General features: G+C 40.9%; 1 protein-coding gene across 2 annotated transcripts in view; it reads left to right on the forward strand.

The window, feature by feature from the left end:
* The first annotated feature begins 45 nt into the window (after positions 1 to 45).
* The window catches only part of LOC124796455 (adhesion G protein-coupled receptor A3), a 197,044-nt gene continuing 175,629 nt past the window's right edge, over positions 46 to 21,460 (forward strand). For both annotated transcript variants that reach the window (XM_047260676.1, XM_047260677.1), the window contains exons 1-2: positions 46 to 700; positions 9,901 to 9,972. In XM_047260676.1, the coding sequence (XP_047116632.1) occupies positions 453 to 700; positions 9,901 to 9,972 (320 nt within the window). In that variant the 5' untranslated portion in view covers positions 46 to 452. The remainder of the gene's footprint in view (positions 701 to 9,900; positions 9,973 to 21,460) is intronic.

Here is a 21,460-nt window from a genome sequence, read left to right on the forward strand (position 1 = left end):
TCTTTGTTCCAAGCGGTGATACTTATATCTTTGATATTTTCAGTTTAGGTAACATATCGGCTGTCAACATGAGTTGTTTTGCTGACATACAGTGCGTTTGTGAGAAAAAGTAAGTTCAGTGTCAAGAAAATGTTTACAGTGTGGAAAGCACTTGAAGTATGGGCTCAAACTCAGAATGAACGAACAATAAAGATGAGGTACTTAAATGATACTCCCACATAACCAGAATTTTTGTCACCCGAACTGTCATTGTTTTGAAATGTGAACGGTATGTAGTCGTTACGAAAGATGCTACAATGTCGCTCTCCAGGCTACAAAATATTATTTACAAACCCGGTGACTCTTACAAGAAGTCTCATTACCATACGATGATGAATTCATTGTTAAGAATCGTTAGTCATGTTTCTAAAGTGCATCAACAAAGTTGTTTTCAATTGTAAACATAGGACGAAATGACTTTCGTTATCGAGGAAAGGCTTTGTTTGTGGCTTTTGCTGCTTTTATTGATTGGAGCAAGAGAATTTAATTGTTTCCAGAACGTATCAGTTTGTGGAACATTATGTCGATGTTCGAAACTCCATGTGCAAGTACCTCCATTCACGACGGAAGACGGCCTGAAGCTGAAATGTGGCGGTGAAACAAGGATATCTTCCCTGGGAGAACTTCGGTTCGATAACATCTTTAGCAAAATCATTCAACTGTAAGTAAAACATTTGTTCCCTATGATTTAATGTCAAGTAAAAATGCAATACCAGTTACATAAATGGTGCAGCACTCTTTGTGTTGTTAATATTGTGTATTCAGTTGCGAGAATAGCAGCGATATCCAAAGAAAGCGTTATTTTTGTTCCATTAGATTTACATCATTTTCTCGTCCACTAGTACGTCAACTATACCTGATGGATATTCTGGCCGCTTTTACTCGTGTCTGTTTCATGAATTAGGCTACCATTATCTTACTTATTGAAATTGGGATAGGTGAAACCACAATAACAGCACTATATTTTTGTCTTTCCCCAGGTTATAATTATACACACAAATAGTTAAGAAATGATGGTGATAGTAGTTATGTAGTTAGCTTAATCTTTACCTTGTTTTTATATTGGCGCAAGAGTCAGCTATCAGTAAACTCTACCATAGTATCTTAACAATTATTTGTTGATACAGCTTTGAATTTTTTTTAACTTGAGTGAATGCTTCTATGTATGCCCAAACAGAGGTGAACTACTGTTGAATCAGCATAATAAAAGGATAAGTTTATTGCTATTCACTCATGTCAATATACTAAATTAAAGTTTCTTGATATGTGAGCATAACAGAACTGTTTTTGAATGGTTTCCTTTTCTTTTTGATATGTAGATGTGGCTTATAATAATGACTCTGTGCAGAGCATTCAAAAGCATGTGTCTGTACACCTCTGTATGAGCCCTAATTTCTTGTATCTTATCTTTGTGATCCTTAAGCGCAGTGTATTTTGGCAGCAGTAGAATTGTTTGGCAGTCAGTTTCAGATGCCGGTTCTCTAAATTTTCTCAATAGTGTTTCTCAAAAAGAACTTTGCCTTCCCCCCAGGGGTTCCCATTTGAGTTCCTGAAGCATTTCCATACCACTTAAATGTTGTTCGAACCTACCAATAACGAATCTAGCTGCCCACCTCTGAATTGCTTCAGTGTCTTCCTTTAATCCGACCTGGTACGGATCCCAAACATTCGCGCGGTACTCAAGAATAGGTCACAGCAGTGTCCTATATGTGGTATCCTTTACGAATGAACCTCTCTTTCCTAAAATTCTCACAATAAACCAAAGTTGACCATTTGCCTTCCCTACCAATTTTCACAAGTTCATTTCACCTCATATCACTTTGCAGCATTACGCCCAGATATTTAAACGACTTGACTATGTCAAGCAGGACAGTAGTAATATATATCCAAACATTACAGTTCTTCTCCCCCCCTCCCCAGATGCATTGACTTACATTTCCCTACATTTAGAGCTAGCTGCTATTCATCACACCAACTGGAAATTTTGTCCAAGTCGTCTTGTATCTTTCCACAGTCACTCAATTTACACACCTTACCGTACACTATGGCATCAACAAACGACAGCAGATTGCTGCCCACCCTGTCCACCAATTCATTTAGTATATAAAGGACAACAGCAATCCTATCACACTGTGGCACTCCTGAAGATATTCTTGTCTCTGATGAACACTCGCCATTGAGGACAACATACTGAGTTCTGTTATTTAAAAAGCTCTTGAGCCACTCGCATATCTGTGAACTTATTCCATATGCTCGTACCTTCATTAATAGCCTGCAATGGGGCACAGTGTCAGATGCTTTCCGAAAATCTAGAAATATGGAACAGCCTGTTGCCCTTCATCCATAGATCTCAGTATATCATATGAGAAAATGACAAGCTGAGTTTTGCAAGAGCAATGCTTTCTAAAACCATGCTAATTCATGGACATAAGCTTCTTAGTGTCAAGAAAATTTATTATATTAAAACTGAGATTATGTTGAAGGATTCAGCAGCAAACAGAAGTTAGATATATTGGTCTGTAATTTTGAAGATTAGTTCTTTTATCTTTCTTATATACCAGAGTCACCTGCACTTTTTTTCTGTTGCTTGGGACTTTGTGCTGGGTGAGGTATTCACAGTAAATGCAAGCTAGCCACGGGGCTAATGCCGTAGGGTACTCTTTTTAAAATCTAACTGGGATTCCATCTGGATCTGGTGATTTATTTGGTTTCAAATCTTTCAGTCATTTCTCTACACAAGGTACACTTATTTCTATGTCTTTCATATGGGAGTCTGCCTGATGGTCAAGTGATGGTATCTTTGTACCGTTCTCTTGTGTGAACAATTTCGTGAATGTGAAATGTAAAACTTTGGCTTTTATATCAACGAGGGAGTGAATGGAAGCCTTAGCCCCGCATAGTGATTTTATGTATGACCAGAAATTTCCCAGGTTGTCTGCCAGATCTTTTACAAATGTTTGACAGTGGTAGTTATTGTATGCTTCGCACATATATCTTTTCACAGATGCGTGAATCTCTACTAACCTTTGCTTGTTGTCATTTGTACGTCCCCTTTGGAGTCTAGAGTGCAACAGCTTCTGCTTCCTTAGCATCTGCCAAATTTCGTTATTAAACCATGGTGGGTCTTTTCCATACTTTATTCACTTACTAGGCAAGTAACTTTCCAGACCTTGATTTACAATTAGCTTAAACTTTGCCCATAATTCCTCTGCATCCATGTTATTGGAACTAAGTGATGCCGATTCACTGCCTAAGTGAGATGTTAATAACTGTGTATATGCAATGTCGGGCCCAAACACACTCCTTGCCTTCTTGTCTGATTTATCAAATATCATAATCATATTTGCTGTAATGACATGATCGTTAATCCCTGGTTCTATACTGACCTTGTCAATAACGTTCAGCCTATTTGTAGCTACAAGGGTCAGATATTTCCATTGCGTGTGGGCTGCTGAGCTAGCTGCTCAAGAGAATTTTCAGAAAATGTGTTCAAAAGTATTTCCCGTGACTGTCTGTCTGTACCCCCCTCCCCCAATGAATCCAATGACATCCCAGTCTATACTTGGCAGATTAAAGTCACCTACAACAGTATTGCATGATCTGGGTATTTCTGCGCTATTGACTGTAGACTTTCTTTGAATGACTCTAGAATGTCACAATGGAATCGGGTGGCCGGTAAAAACATCCGACAATTAACTTAGTTTCACCTACACCTGTTATACGTGACTAGATGACTTCACTGTCACACCAACTTTGATCTCAATAGAGACAATATTTTTGTCAACTACAGTAAACAATCTGAACGAAAGTGCTGGCAGGTCGATAGACACCCAAACAAACACAAACATACATATGAAATTCAAGCTTTCGCAACAAACTGTTGCCTCATCAGGAAAGAGGGAAGGAGAGGGAAAGACGAAAGGATGTGGGTTTTAAGGGAGAGGGTAAGGAGTCATTCCAATCCCGGGAGCGGAAAGACTTACCTTAGGGGGAAAGAAGGGGTATACACTCGCACACACACACACATCCATCCGCACATACACAGACACAAGCAGATATATTTTTCCCACGTGGAATGTTTCCCTCTATTTTATTCACAGTAAACAATCTCCCTCATACAGTCTCTAATCTCTCTTTCCTATACATGTTCCACAACTTGCTAAATATGTCAGAGCTTTCCACTTCTTTGTGTTGCACCACTTTTTGATAAGATATGTTCCTTTTGCTGCTGCTGTGTTGTTTGTTGTTGGTGTTCTTTCTACTGTTGATGCCTTGCTTCTTGTTGCTGCTATAAAAAATATATTTTACACCAACAAACTTTGAGGGGATGTAGAATGTTTCTTGAGGAACAAAATAAGTTTAGAAACCTGTGTCTCGAAGGGTCATCCAATGATGCTACAGAGTGTCAAAGTTATAGGCACTGGTACCTGCTGCAAGGCCTCCTCTTTGACAGCAGGCGTGATGTTTTATGTGAATAGACCGAATGTTTTGTGGTGTAGTATACAGGATGTAACAGAAATAGAACAACAACATCAAAATTATGGGGGGGAACCTCAGCCTACACAGCAGCCATTACCTTCTGCTCCACTGGAGTGTGTGATAATCTTCCATATTACATGAATAATGATAAATATTCCAAGATTTTGGCTCCATTATAAAATTTAAAGGACAGTAACCATGAATGCCATGAAATGGAGAGGAACCATATGTGTAGGCACTGTGGCAGCCATCAGACAACAGGGTCCAAAGTATATACATCACCATTTGTTCCATTAGTACAGGAAATTAAATACATTATACAAAGTAAACAGCATGTGAAACAAACTGCCTGAGACTGGTTTTTTCACTTAAATTAGTTTATCGGTACGTTGGTACTCGCCGCAAAGTGCTTTCACCACTTATTTTTGAATTAAATAATATTATAGTAAGTGCTCAAAATGCCTGCCTCCAGTGTTGCTGCGGGGCTGACATCTGTGTATGTTCTGGCAGCTCAACTGAAGTGCGTGAGTGCCCCATCATGCTGGAGCCATATACTTTGATGCACTGCAAGTGGCACCACCTCCAGTAATTCTGGCAGCACATCCCAAATGTATGTTGTGTAGCTATCGCCGGTGTGTTGAGGGGTGAAGTTTGTAGGGGTCAGTCAAGTAGTTGTGGACCATGACAGCCCATACATTGATGGCGAACTTTTTCTGATGACTTTGTTTGTTAGGGTTCGCATCCACCCAGCATTGTCAATTGTGGATGTTAAACATGCCTCACGGGTGAAGGACATCTCGTCTGTAAATAACACATAAACTAAACCAAACTAAACTCTATCCAAACAGGCCTCAGTAGGCCAAATGGTAGTGACCAATCGCCATGTCATCCTCAGCCTATTGGCATCACTGGATGCGGATATAAGGGGGAGGGGGGGGGGGGCATGTGGTCAGCACACTGCTCTCCTGGCTGTTGTCAGTTTTTGTGACTGCAGAGCCCACTGCCCAAACTCCACACATGGAGAAAAATCATTGACCAACAGCACCTTTATCTTCTAAATATGGAATGAATGCCATCCCTCCTTGTACTGCACTTGTCAAACCACTGAGTGGGAGCTTGTCTTTCTGGGTGCCACAGCGCAGGTGCTTGTGGACGGGTCTGTGTCAAACCTCTCTAGTCATCCTCCACGAATTGTGGTGTGCGTACGCTTCAAACATAACGTTTGTTGTGTGGATGCCCTGTGAAACCACCTGTTTCACCCAGAGGTTGACGGACGACCACAAACATGGGGTGGTGTGGCTGATGCCTATTGGGATATCGTTGCCCATGAACATGTAAGACTGCATACCTATTACCTCTTGCTGCAACGTACATGAAGTGCATGTCCTGTTGCTCAGCCCATGTGAACATCTCCATGGTGTGCCACACCAGCACACAAGTAACTGTGACTGAGCACTGTGTTTCTACTGCATATATTTGTCATTCCCCTCTGCTGCTACAGCTGTCAGTGGTCTCTACAAGGATGGTGTGACAGGCATGGCTACATTCAGCACCATCTAATGTCCAGACTGCTCTCAGGTACATTGCGATACATTCTGCCCGTGGTCTGTTTGTGTACAAAGACTTGCCTGCTGCTGGAAGGAAGGCCTAACAGCATGCGCCAGTATCTATAACTTCGATGTAGTGTAGTACCATTGGATGATGTTTTTGGACATGGGTTCCTATCCTCATTTTGTTCCTCAGACACCTTCTATGTCCGCTCAAAGTTTATCGATGTAGTTTTGAAACTCCCTGTATATTGAGGGACATCTCATAAATAATGAACACTAATTTCTTTTACTTACACTTTTTTTTAAATTCTTTTTCCCCAGTCTCTCTCTCTACAGTCCTTCAATATAGTCTCCCTTGCTTCTCTATGACTGATTCCAACATCTTGGAAGCACTATTATACCATCCAGGACACCAGTTCTGTTCATCTGTCGAATGGCTTGCGTAACGATGGTAGAAAGTTCTTCCAGAGAAAGATAACAGTATCCATGATATAGGTTTTTTCAACTTTGGTAACAGTTCAGATTCAGGTGGACTGATGTCTGGGCTGTAGGGAGGATGGGGTAACACTTCATGCAGTTTTTGGGCAACAAAATAGCTGATATTTGGGCGAGTATTGTTGTGGATAATGAGTGGTCCAGCCTCAAGCAACTGAGGTCGGGTTTTGTGCATTGTTCTGCTCAAGTTTTGCATCAAGTTACGATAAAACACTGCTGTGACACTTGTTCCACATGGGCTCTATCTGTCATGATGATTCCTTGGTGATAATAAGCAAAAATCATCATTTGATTGAGAGCGTCAAAATTTTTTTGGACATGGAGAATCTGAAGCTCTCCATTCATTGGACTGTGATTCCAACTCCAATTCAAAGTCTGTCACCCACATTTCATCAATAGTGACAATTTGACACAAGAATCCTTTACCTTCATGGTCGAATCATTGTTTGAGCAAGGTTGCAATGTCCAGGAGTTTTTGTTCTCTTCAGCAGTCAAACAGTCTGGGACTCATCTTGCAGAAATTTTTCTCTTCTCAAATCACGCATCAGAATATGGAATACTGACATTGGAAGAATTCTCGTGGCTTCAGAGAGTTCCTCAGAAGTCACACTGCAATCTTCTTCAACAGCACCTGCCACAAGTTTCACACTTTGTTCATGTTTTCAGTCTTCCAGGTCTTGGATTATCGTCCATGCTCATACAACAACCACAAAAGTCATTAACCCAACTTGAAACTGTACTATGGTCCACTGTAAATTCATGTCAAACTTCACTTAATGCACTGTGGATTTCTGTCAGGTTTTTGCTATGTAAAGTTTTGATCTTGGTGTATGACATCTGTGGCCTTCAACATCATTGTACCCAAGACCCATGCATGTTACATTTCTATCTCTCACCAATTTTATGTTAGAGAGTACAGTGAAAAAACAAAAACATATATGTCTTCCTCAAGTTTCCAACTACATCTGATGTAATTTTCATTGTTGTTGCATCAAACAGTCCACAGTAATACCAACTTGTGCCTTATTTATAAAATATCCCTTGTATGTTGGATCTGTTGTATTGGATGACCATAACATATAATTAGCCAGATTTGTATGCTTGAGAATAAGAAATGATAGAAGTTCAGAAGCACCAAAATTTATTAGTATCTGTTTGATGGTTAAAGAATTTATAAACTGCAGGAAACTGCCTGTCTGCAGTACAAAGATGACCTTAAAAGTCTTCAGCCTGATAGTGAAACAGACAATATATGCTTTCAAAGAAGTTTTAATTTTCAACATAATCTCCTCTAATATCAATGCATTTCATCCAGTGGTGTTCCAGAGCCATTATCAGCTCTCTGTAGTGTTCCTCCAGAAGTGCTGCAAAGTAGCGATTTATAGCCGCAATGGCTTCTTAATTGGATGAACAGTGGTGACCAGTGAGGAATTTCTTAAGTTTTGAGAATAGATGGAAGTCCGAGAGAGCCAAATCTGGGGAATAGGGTGTATGTTCTAACACTTCATACTGCAAATCCCTCAATTTCCCCTTTGCCAAGACACCATTGTGGGCAGGTGCATTGTCCTGATCGAGGACAATTTTTTTCTTCTTTACGCAGGGTCTGTTTTCATGAATGCTTGTGTCCAGTTTTATTAGAAGCGGAGAACAGATACTTGTGTTTTTCTTAACACTTGCCTAGAGCATTAGAAACTTCACACACCCTTATACGCAGATCTTGCAAACTCATATCACCTACTTTGTCAGTGATTTCCGGTGTGCTTGCCTTTTTGGACATCCTTCGCATGGGTCATCATGGATGCTTTCATGACCACATTTAAACTTGGCCATCCATTGCTTCATGGTTGAAATTGAAGGTGAAGAGCCACCATACACATTTACAAGCTGCTAATGAATTTTGGTCAGTGTTAAACCTTCTTTTATGAAGAATTTAATCACTGCACAGTGCTCAATTTTTGCTATTTTCAACCCTAAGCACGCTACAACTGTCTACAGTCATCTGCTGCCTGGAATGACTTACAATTTTATGGGGCATCTACTAACATGTGTACCAACATAAGGGGGGCGAATCACATGAGTAGTTCTGCGTTCTCTTGGCGAGGTCGAGAACTTTTCAGATAGCCCTTGTAGTGCAATGAGATTTATCAAATGCTGATGTCCAATAGTTTTTCTGATTATATCTGCTTGTCATAGCCCCATTGCATTTGCTGTGGTTGCCGTAACACACTGTCATGCGAATCTGTAATGGAGAAGGTAGCTGCTCGGCAGAGACAATGGTACTCTCATGACCCACTGCTGAGTAGACTACAACTGGAGTCATTGTACAGTAGAAAGTTTTGGAAAATTGAAAAAGTCCAAAACAGATTGCAGTTGTAATTATTTTATTTGGTCAGCATGAGAGCATTACAGTGGTGTTTCATAAATAGTCAGTGTGAGCATCTACGAGAGAGGCATTACTCATAAAATGGTAGCTCATTTTTAAATTTAGAGAGCTCATGTGGAGATAAAAATTTGGAACTAAAATTTTTGGTTCACCTGTCATACACCAGATGTTCTGGCAAACAGTGACTGGTACTGTATTTTGTAGGCGACCTAGATGTAAAGCAGTAATAGCTGGCCGGAGTGGCTGAGCGGTTCTAGGCGCTACAGTCTGGAAACCGCGCGACCGCTACGGTCGCAGGTTCGAATCTTGTCTCGGGCATGGATGTGTGTCATGTCCTTAGGTTAGTTAGGTTTAAGTAGTTCTAAGTTCTAGGGGACTGATGACCTCAGAAGTTAAGTCCTATAGTGCTCAGAGCCATTTTAATCATTTGTAAAGCAGTAATATTATGAATTCTTTTTCCTCAGACATCTTCAAAAAATAATATTGTCGCAAAATTAATAGTCATTCTGTGTTGACTAGTGTGTTGTCTGTTTTGCAGTATAACATACAAAACCTGAACTTACCGCAAAATTAAAAGAAACTGCATGTAGGATCTAACTATAGACTACTTATTTTGTTACAAGTTGAGTTGATGAATTGATTACTTTTCATCAGACATTTATTTTTATACTTGTCGTTACAGGTAGGCCTTTTCTCCCATCCAGTGTGTGTAAATTTCATGCTTATCTGTTAAGAGACATTATTTGCAAGTTTACTTTCAAAGAATTGACCCTAATATACAACAAAATTATTTTACATTTCATTGTCCATTGGATTATTCTAATAGCATGAAAGTCTTTGTATCTACATGTATTCTTTTTTTAAAAGCGACTACTACTTACTTCATTAGTATCTTAATTATGTGAGGAACAAAATAATTTTTGTTGACCTTAGCTGCCAATCTCTATGTTCCAGGAATCTCTCAGGAAATGATATAACGGAAATACCATCTGGAATTTTTTCAACTCTTCAAAATTTGCAGAAACTGTAAGTGAAATAAAATTTATTGTAATTTCTTATAATCAAATAGGGATTACTTGGTTTGCTCTATCAGTTAGACTGTATTTACATTGAGATGACCCAAAAAGCATAAAATATAGTCTTATTAATTACTTTTAATGTCAATAGCCAGTACATAACTACTTACAAATAGGTATGTTGTCGTTGAATTTGGAAGCTCAGTTTGTTTGTGTAGCAAGAAATTGTTAATCATAGGATTCTGTGATGATATTTATGCAGATTTTTTGACTTCTATTATTTGATGCAGAATTGTAGGAGCCCTGGATTCCTACCCTCCGTCATAAGTCAGACCTACACTGCATCCAGGAAGCAGCTACTAGGGTACCAGAGTACTTTGGCATGCACATTTATAGGAACAGGAAGCTAAGTGAAAGCAGAAGTTAATAGCAGTGAAATTTTAAATTCTGACTGGAATACACATTGTAAAGATAGACTGGTCTCCAGTTGTATAAGTGTATTTATAGTCGTTATAATATGGCAATATCTAGTGAGATTAGTACAGCTTCCAAATATGAAATAATTTTGGTGGAGATAAAGTGTTAAAGGATGCTCAAACATGGTAATTTGGTGCTTTTATAGATCACCTGTCTTAGGAATCACAATTGTGGGACATTTCAGGGACAGCTTGAGAAGATTGCACATAAATTACCTGGTAAGGAATTACAGGGACATTTCAGCTTATCTGCTGTGGAGTTGGAGAGTCAAGTGGTTAGGATACGTGGTATGAACAGGGTCTCATGTGCTATTGTTGTGAATGTCTCAGCCAAAAATTATCTTAAGTAGTTAGTCAGTGATGTGGCTCATTATGTCTTCTGTTTATAAATGGGTCAAATTTAGATCTTCTGCTTATAAATAGGTTCAAAGTTTACAAGTACAATTCAGTTTACAACAAACAAAGTATTAAGAATCAGGCTGTTTTTGACTACAGTTCTCAACAGAATGTTAAGAAAAGTGGTAAGAAAATATTTCTGCTTAATAAGTGTGATAAGAAACAAATTTCAGATTACTTGAGCAGCAGTACTCTTTCAGATTTAAAATGTTGAAGTATAAATGAACAAATTCAGAGAGTGTTGTACAAAATGGGTATGTGCCGAGCAAAGTTATGGGGGATGAGCAAGACCTACCATGGTTCAGTAGCCACATTAGTGGACTACTCTGAAGGAAAAGAGAAATTCACCACAGATTTAAACATAGTTAAGCCTTGTACACAAAACTCAATGAGGCCAAAATGAATGCAGTGGTAGCCATGCATGAAGAACTCAATGAATTTAAAGTAAAATTCTGTTTGTTGATTGGAAGGAGAATCATAAGAAGTTTTGGTCTGACATTATGTCAGTAAATGGTTCAAAGCCTCTATGTAGGCACTCAGTAACAATAGTGGAGGGTACCTGAGAGAAGGCTGTAGTACAAAAAGTTCATTTTCTGAAATTGTTTCGCAGAGGAAAATTGTACTGTGAGCCCTCCTTTCAATCATCCCATAACCTCTGAAGTGTTAAATATCGATATAAGTGACCATGGGATAGATAATCAACTAAAATTACTGAACAGACGAAAGTCAGCTGAATGTGGTGGGATCCCTTCACTATTCATATAGAGTACATTGAAGAAGTTGCACTCCTTCTAGCAGCAGTGTATGACAGTTTGCTGGAATAATAAAACACTCATCATTCTCAATTTCCAGAACAACCATGGAGCAGACACACACAACTAGATGCCTATATTGCTGACGTCAGTCTTTTGTATAATTTTGGAACATGTTTTATGTTTGTGTATTAAGGAATGTGTCCAGGAGCAAGTAAACTGCTGCAGGTTACTTAGTAGGGACTGTTTCTTGCTGGGTTTCTCAGACTTGCAGAAGTTTGTTACATTCAGTGTCAATGTCAGTGTCAAAAAGTGAGAAATACATGTGGATCAATGAAAGAAAAAAATTGTTAGTTCCAGAAAGTGGAAATGTTCCTGCATTGTGGTACACAAAACATAAGGATTTTAAGAACAGGGTTATAAAGCAGGACTTGTAAAAAAATATTGCAGTAGATTTTCAGTCAACAGGTGCCAAAATACGCGAAGAAATTCACAAATTGTGGACTCACTACAGAAAAGATATTAATATAGTGCACCTTGAAAACTTAAACATATGTGGCTTTGTAGCCATTTCTTCACCCAAACATTTCTTTTTTGATCTTGTCATTTTTCATCATGATTTTTCTTTGATGATAATAATAATGCAAAACAGTGTCAGCTGATCTGATTTTGAATTATGATACTGTAAACTTCTGCTTGCCTATCACATGACTCGTGTGGAAACGCTTCTACAAGTACTTGCAGCAAGTTCCTGAAATCAATTTGCTCAAGTTACTTGTATAAGTAAAATTTGCCCAAGTTTTTATTCTAATATAAATTCCTCAACAAGTCCTCACCGAAGTTACTTCCTATTTGATGTACGCTTTTATGACTTTTCTGCAGACCAAAAATGTCCACTGTAGGAATGAATGTGGATTCCACAACCAACCATTGTGTGGCTTTGTCCCTGAAACCCATAAGACAGTAGGTACCAGCATTCAGGTTGACGCCATGTTTATTGACTCCCTGGACGCATTTGGTACAGTGTCACTCTGTTACATAATGAAATAAATACTAGCATATGGACTATCAGACCAGCTTTGTTACTGGATTGAATTGTTTATTGCAAATAGAACACCACGTGTCATTCTTAATGAACAGAAATCGTCAGACATAAAAGTGTCTTTGGGCATGGCCCCAGGAAGTGTTACTTGACTATTAGTGTTTACGCTATATATAAATGACCTAGTGGATAAAGTCAGAAGCTCCACAAGGCTGTTCATGGATGCTGCTGTTGGACATAGAGAGCTCACAGTACTAGAAAACTGTAGCAAAATGTTAAAAGACCCACAGGGCATCAACACTTGGGACGGGGATTGGCAGCTGACCCTCAACACAGACAAATCTAACATATTGCACAAGTTTGATTAAACAGTTGCCGAACAATGACTGGAAGCAGTCGTGTCTGTTAAATACCTGGAAGTATGTATATGGAGGAATTTGATATGAAATGAGCATGTAAAACTAAATATAGTTAAGACAGGTGCCAGACAGATTCAATGAATCCTTAAGAAGTATAGTCCACTCATGAAGGACATATATTACAAAACCCTTATCCCTCCACCCTGATATTTGAGTAATGGTCCTCAATTTGGGATCCTTACCAAGTAGGGCTGTAGATGGGAGTGGAGAAGATCCAAAAGAGAGGACACTGTTTCATCACAAGTTCATTTAGTAAGAGCGAAAGTGTCCTGGAAACTCACACTAATGGTAGATGTAGGAATGGTTAGGGAAGTGCCAGCTGATTATACAATAACTTCCATTTGCTTCAATAAACCTTTCAAAGTAATAATGGAACTAGGGGGTATTGGGAGAGTGAACCACGATATTGTTTAGGAGACGTAGTATGGTTTAATAACAGGTGGGAAACAGATGAAGGTGCTGGGGCCAGGGTATAAGGGGGAACAGCCTTGACTAGAGAGAATAATCTGTGAAAGGGAGGTGGGTACAGAATTCCAGGCAGAAATATTTGCTATCATAGTGTGCACAGAGGAGAATCCGCATAGGTGCTACAAGGATTGTGGCATCTACACTCTTTCAGACAGCCAAGCAGCTCTGAAATCTCTCTGTGCCCCTTCAGTGAGATCAGAGATCGTTCCAGAATTCCATGGAACCCTTCTGAAGCTAGGGGAAAGCAACAGGTTAAACCTGCAGTGGGTCCTTGGTCACTCAGCAATTAGTGGTAATGAACAAGCTGATAGGCTGGTCAGGACAGGAACAATGACTTCATTTTTTGGACCAACTGTCTCAATAAGCAGCATACGTAATGTTGTTGTATAATCCGAAAACAAAAACATGGTAACCTAATAGTGCTAAAGTCATGTTTTAAAAGGAGCTCTACAATCCTAGGCTTGAACAGGAGTCAGATGAAACTCGTGTGAGGACTAATGACTGGCCATATGAACTTTTAGAAACACTTGCACACAATAGATATAGAGAAAGAAGCCCCTAAGTAGAGAGTATGCGACAAGTGGGGTGAAACTGCACCACATTTAATCGTTCAGTGTGAAGTGTGAAGGCTAAAAGACACCAGATTTTCAGGTCTTTCATTCCTAAAGAAATTGTATCGAGTAAACAACTAATAAAGAGCTGCCTATTGCTATTTAAGGGTACTGGCTGGCTTTACACGAATGATAGGAAGAGAAATGGTACAATAAACTCTGTTTCAGCACAGCAATATCTGTCTAAGGCCACTGTTGCTTTGTCTCACTGTACAGATCAAATCAACTGCAAAAGTGCCTTGGAGGTACTCATCCAGCTTCAGTGCCAGACACTACAAGGAAGGTGCTGTGCATCCTGGAGATATTTACCGTGAAGGAAGTGAAGCTGCCTATGAGAATGGTAGAATGGTTCCTTCAAAAAGATTTCTACTCTATCCATGATCACACAGTCTTCCATCGTTGTAGATTCCTTTTTCAAATTTCGGAATTGTTGATTTAATCTTTGATAAGACTTCCTCCAATATCAGAATTTTTGTATATTAAAATTTCCAAGTTGTGCCTTCCACAGTGAAACATTGTGTCAAAATATGGTAGAAAACCCAAAGAGATTCTGGTTGTATGTAAAGTACATCAGTGGCAAAAAACAGTCAATACCGTCACTGCGCGATAGCGATGGTAATGTTATCGATGATGGTGCCACTAAAGCGGAGTTACTAAATACAGTTTTCCATAATTCCTTCATGAAAGAAGATGAAGTAAATATTCCAGGATTTGAAACCAGAACAGCTGTTAGTATGAGTGACATAAAAGTAGATATCTTAGGTGTTGCAAAACAACTCAAATCACTTAAGAAAGGCAAGTCTTCCGATCCTTTCAGAGTATGCCGACACAATAGCAACTTTCTTAGCAATCATATACAACCACTCACTTGACGAAAGGTCTGTTCCTAAAGACTGGAAAGTAGCACAGGTCACACCAGTATTCATGAAAGGAAACAGGAGTAACCCATTGAATTACAGACCCGTATCACTGACCTCAATTTGCAGTGGAGTTTTGGAGCATATGCTGTACTCGAACATTATGACTCACCTTGAAGAAAATGACTTATTGATACATAACCAACACAGATTCAGAAAATATCGTTCTTGTGCAACACAGCTAGCTCTTTATTCCCATGAAGTAATGAGTGCTGTCGACAAAGGATCTCAGATCGATTCCATATTCCTAGATGTCTAGAAGGCTTTTGATACCTTTCCTCACAAGTGACTATTAAACAAATTGTGTGCATGTGGAATATCATCTCAGTTGTGTGACTGGATTCGTGATTTCCTCTTAGAGAGGTCATAGTTCATAGTGATAGACGGTAAATCATCGAATAGAACAGAAGTGTTATCTGGCGTTCCGCAAGGTAGTGTCATAGGCCCTCTGCTGTTCCTGATTTACATAAATGATCTAGGTGATAATCTGAGCAGCCCCCTTAGACTGTTTGCAGGTGACACTGTAATTTACCGTCTAGTAAAATCATCGGATGATCAATTCCAATTACAAAATGATCTAAAGAGTTCTACAAAGCCCTTGTTCAATCCCGCCTTGACTATGGGAGTCTGGTTTATGGTTCGGCAGTGCCCTCAGCATTGCGTGTACTGGACCCAGTGCACCACTGCGGCATTTGCCTAGTGAGGGAAGCTTTTAGAACAAGTCCGGTGACCAGTGCCCTGGTAAAGGCTGGAGTCAGTCCATTGCAGATCCGACGTGTGCAGCTGCTTGCACACATTCGTAGTTCTCCTGAGCATCCGAATTACTCTCTCCTTTTTCCACCCATGGCAGTTCATCTCCCGCATCGGTGGCCAAGGTCAGGGCTAACGATTGTGGTTCACGTGCAATCCCTTCTGTCTGAACTGGAATCGTTCCCTTTTCCATCTCCCATCCAGGTCCGTCCGCATACACCTCCATGGTGTAAACCTAAGCCACAGATTCGTCTGGACCCTTTGCCTGACCCTAGGGACTCAGTTACTCTTGCCGCTCTCCGCTGTTGCTTCCTCTCGATTCTTGATGTGTTCCAAGGCTCTGAAGTAGTTTACACCAATGGCTCGATGGCTGGTTATGTTGGCTTCACCTACGTCCCCAGAGGCCATTTTTAACAGCATTCCTTGCCCGATGGCTGCAATGTATTCACTGCAGAGCTGGTGGCCATCTCTCACGCACTTCAGTATATCCGTTCATGTCCCGGGCAATTGTTTCTTCTGTGTACTGACTCCTTGAGCAGCCTACAAGCTATCGACCAGTGCTACCCTCATCATCCTTTGGTAGCGACCATCCAGGAGTCCATCTGTGCCCTGGAACGGTCCAGTCATTCAGTGGTGTTTGTCTGGACCCCAGATGACGTCGGAATCCCAGGCAACGAACTTGCCGACAGGCTGGCCAAACAGGCTATGCGGAAACCGCTTCTGGAGATGGGCATCTCTGAACCTGACCTGTATTCTGACTTATGCTGCAGGGTTTTTTGGCTTTGGGAGATGGAATGGCATAACAGTATGCACAACAAACTACGTGTCATTAAGGAGACTACAAATGTGTGGAAGTCTTCCATACGGGCCTTTCGCAGGGAATCAGTTGTCCTCTGCCAGCTCCCCATTGGCCATGCTTGGGCAACCCACAGTTACCTCCTGCACCCTGAAGACCTGCCTCAGTGTTGGTGCAGCGCCTGGCTGACAGTGGCCCATCTTCTGGTGCACTGTCCCACGTTGACTGCCCAGCGACAGAATCTTGGGTTACCGGACTCGTTGCCACTAATTTTATCTGGCAACGCCTCATTGGCTAATTCAGTTTTATGTTTTATTTGTAAGGGTGGGTTTTATCATTTGATCTAAGTTTTAGTGCATGTCCTTTGTCCCCCTGTGTCCTCCATCCTAGTGCTTCTATGGTGGAGGTTTTAATGTGTTGCAGAGTGGCTGGCATCTCCTTTTTATTCTCATGATCATACAGCCATCGCCATCTGCTTTGTTGTTTTACTCTCTTCATCCCTTTTCTTGTGTTTCTGTGATTTTCTTGTCCCCCTTTTGTCCATTTACACATTTGTTGCCTTTCATCGTTCTTGTGATTTTTTCCATTCATTCCGTTTTGTGTTGTCAGTCTCATTTGTTTCATTCTCACATTTGTGGCATTGTTTTATTTGGAACAAGGGTCCCTTCCCCCCTCTTTTAATCCAATCAGCCAACCAACTAACTAAACAAAATGACATATGACGAAGTGGACTAGCACAGGCAGACAGGGTATTCCCAGCCAAAACAAGTTGACGAATATTGAAAATTGGCCTCAGTTTGAGAAAGAAATTTTGAGAATGTATGTTTGGAGTACAGTATTAAATGGAATTTATCATGACAGTAGGAAAAACAGAAAAGAATGGAACTGAAGTGTAGTAGATGTAGTGCTGTAGAAAGATATTGGAAATTATGGCGAGTGGTAATAAGTGTGGAAGTTCTCTGCAGAATCAGTGAGGAAAGGAGTAAATGGAGAACACTGACATTAAGAAGGGAGAGGTATATAGGACATGTGTTAAGACAGCAGAGAATAACTTCTGTGTATTAGAGGGAGCTGTACAGGATAAAAACTATAGGGAAAGACATACATTGAAATAGGTCCAATAAAAATTAAAGATGTTGTGTGCGGCTACTGTTCTGAGATGAAGAGATTGGCACAACAGAGGAAGTCAGTGGCGAGTTATATGAACCCAGTCAGAAAACTGATGACCCCTCCTCGCCCCCCCCCCCCCCCTCCCACTCCACTCCACTCCATACATACACGATACAAAACTAACCAGCGAATGTAATTTACATAAAAATGATTAGTACAGTCCAGTATGTGTCCCTGACCCTGGTATCTGTTTTAATCATGTGACTGTCATATTCTGTAGCTGGTTAGTTACAAACTCTTTACATCCTCAACATGATCACGAAATTTACACCTATTATTCATTAAGTATTCTGTTGCATTTTCTTTCATTACAGCTCCTGAGGGATGGGATATGGCCTTTAAAAGCATCTAATTACTATGTTGGGTGAACATTTGAGGTCTGCCATCACCTAGATAGTCTCATTTTCAGAATCTGCAATAATCTTACTAGACATTATTGAACTTCTCTATCCTTGGGATTTATATTGCCACATGCTGTGCTTAATTTGCTGCAGTGTAGCAGTTAAAGTCACTTCTGGTGAAGGGTGGATCACCTTTTTGGTTCGCACTTCCTGCCGTTATATTATCATTCAAGATTTATTATTTCTGAATGGTTCAGTGACTTACTGATTAATGTCGTATAACAGTAAGAAAAGTTCTTGGATGGAACAATACGTAAAAAAGGGAAAGGCAACCACTCACCGGTAGGGGACTGATGTATGATGCATAAACACATGTAACAGAAGATAGTGTTCACAAGCTTTTGGGCACTGGTTCTTCTTCTAGTAAAACATTCACACACTCACAGGCACAATCACACAGACATCAAGACACACACTACCACATCCACAGCGACACTGATTATTGATTATTAATTATTGAGAGCAGTTGCCTAGCTGATGGGTGCAGGGAGGATGCACGCAAGATGGGGTTAGGGTTCAGTGCACGGCAGAAGTGGGAAAGACAGATGACTCAGCAATAGCACAACATGAAAGTAGTGATATTGGCTAGATCATATGAGAGAGGGAGGAGTGGAGGAATGGGGCCAAAAGAGGGATGTGGAGACAGAGAGGTAAACAGGGAGGGGAGATAGGCAGAAAGGGGGAGGAGGGAAGAGGGGAAGGAAGAAAAAGAGAGTGCCCACAAGGGTGATGGAGGAGGGGGGAAGGAGGTTGGTAGTGAAGAGTGTTGGGAGAATGTAGTATCGAATCTGGACAGGGAAGGAGTGGTGTGGAGAGAGAGAGAGAAGAAAAAAGGAAAATATAATTTGAGACATTGGGACAAAGATTAGCAGGGGGCCACTGTGAGAACACAGGATATCCTGGAGAGACAATTCCCATCTTTGTAGGTCAGAGAAACTTGTGCTTGATGGGAGTATCCAACTGTCATGTGTAGTGAAACAGCTGTTACTCATAAGTGTTGTGGTGCACAGCATGTTCAGCAACTGGTTGTTCAAGTTTGTGGTTGGCCACAGGTTGGCAGTGATTGTTCATGTGAACAGACATTTGGTTTGGAACTTCCTGTCAGATTAAAACTGTGTGCTAGACCGAGACTCGAACTCGGGATCTTTGCTTTTCTTGGGCATGTGCTTTACCATCTGAGCTACCCAAGCATGACTCACGCCCTGTCCTCACAGCTTTAATTCCAACAGTACCTCATCTCCTGCCTTGCAGAAGCTCTCCTGCAGACCTTGCAGAACTAGCACTCCTGGAAGAAAGGATATGCGGAAACATGGCTTATCCACAGCTTGGGGGATGTTTCCACTGCTTTGGGTGATGAGGGTGGGTAGGATATCCCTCATGTCAGGACTTGACAACATAGTTGAAAGAGTAGTGAAGGATGTGGTTGAGCTTTCCATGGTCGGGGTGATACTGGGGGATCACAGGAGTGCTGGTCAGTGGCTGGTTAGCAGGTTTAGTGATGTCAGAGGAGGAGATGGCATTTTTTATCTGTTAGTGGATGATTTGGATGGGACACTGGTTGCCAATAAAAGCTCTGGTAATGTTATTGGTATATTTTGACAACTCCTGCTTTCCACTGCAGATGCAACATCCTTGAGTTGTGTGGCTTTATGGAAGATAACTTTTGACAGGGAATGGATGACAGCTGTCAGAGTGGAGGTACTGTTAGTGGTTAGTGCACCTGATGTGAACAGATGCATTTATGGAGCCATCTGAGAGGTGGGGCTTGACATCTAGGAAGATGGTTTCTTATGTTCAGAAAGAACAAGTGAAGTGGGTTTGGGACTAGGTGCTGAAGTTGTGCAAGAAAGAGCAAAGATTGTTCTCATCATGAGTCCAAGAGTTTGGTATCAGGATGATGCTGAGAAAGGTAGCGTTCCAGGGCCGCAAGGCCATGGACATGGGATATGTTGGTGTACGAAGACGTCACATCCACAGTAGCCAACAAGGAGTCTGCTGGTAGCAGGACAGGAACTGTGGAAAAGTGATGAAGGAGTGAGCAGTGTCTAAGTGTCTTGGATGTAGCGTGGGGGGGGGGGGGGGGGGGGTCTTGGCCAACAAAGACAGAGGTTCATTATGTGTGAGCACTGTAACCAACCACAGTAGGACAACCAGTGGAGATACCTGTTGGGTTGGGGTTGTTGGATTTCGCGAAGTAGGAAAAATCTAGGAGTGGGGAAGGGGGGTTACTGATGTGAAGAGAGAGATAGATTCAGGTGTCAGGTTTTGGGATGGGCCAGGGGCCTTGATGAGCTGCTTGAGATCATGTTGAATTTCTGGAATAGGATCACGGTGACAGGTGCCAGAAAGCTGGCAGCCACATAGTCACTACTATTCATGACCACAGTGGTGGAGCCTTTGTCAATGTGAAGGATGAGAGGTCTTGATTGTTTCTCATGTTACGGTTAGCATTGTGTTCCATAGTAGCATTGTTGGGTGCCTAGGGAGGGATTTAGGAAAGGTGAGGCCAGGTTAGAGGTGAGGAATTCTTGAAAAATTACAAAGGGATGATTGGGTGGAAGGGGAGAAGGATTGAAGTTGGAGGGAAGCTGGAACTGTTTTAAACAAGATTCGATATAGGGTTTTGGTTGACTGTTGTTAGTGGGGTGTGTGGTGAAGAAATGTTTCCGGTACTGAGAATGAGTAAAGGAAAGTATGTCCTTTGCAAGTCCACCATGTTTGAACTTAGGTTGTGGGTTAAAGGTGAGGCCTTTATTACTTATTGATGAAGTATTGAAATTTTCTGCAACATTCTATTTATGTATAAGTAGAATGTTCGACAGCAATTTCAACTCTGTATGTATTTTGAGTGTGCTCACTGAATTGGCTTTCAGTGTGAAGTGTTAGTTCTCACAGATTTTACTGCAAGTCATTTCTGGTTTCAGTGAGCTTTCTGTTTGTAGTCCAAGATTGTTGTTATTGCTGATGTAAGTGAGATTAAATCTGGGAGCCAAACTCCAGTTGACTAATGTTGTATAACATTTTCTGATTCTACCATGGAAGGACAAATATCCCCGCCCCATTTTTCATGTGACTGATACTATTCCTCTCTGAATAAGGTGTGTAGTTCATCATTGCAACTATGCAGGAGTTTCTTTAACTTAAATAAACCCCATGTACATGTCACACATACTCTGTTACCCAAGTAGCTGCATACTGTGTGCAGTGCATGCTGGACCTAGTGCAAGATTGGGGGGGGGGGGGGGGGGATCAGTTCTCTAGCCAGTTACAGAGGTCAAGTAATCCACATCGGAGATCCTT

This window comes from Schistocerca piceifrons, chromosome 4 (genome assembly GCF_021461385.2).
Source record: "Schistocerca piceifrons isolate TAMUIC-IGC-003096 chromosome 4, iqSchPice1.1, whole genome shotgun sequence".
NCBI classification, from domain to species: Eukaryota; Metazoa; Arthropoda; class Insecta; order Orthoptera; family Acrididae; genus Schistocerca; species Schistocerca piceifrons.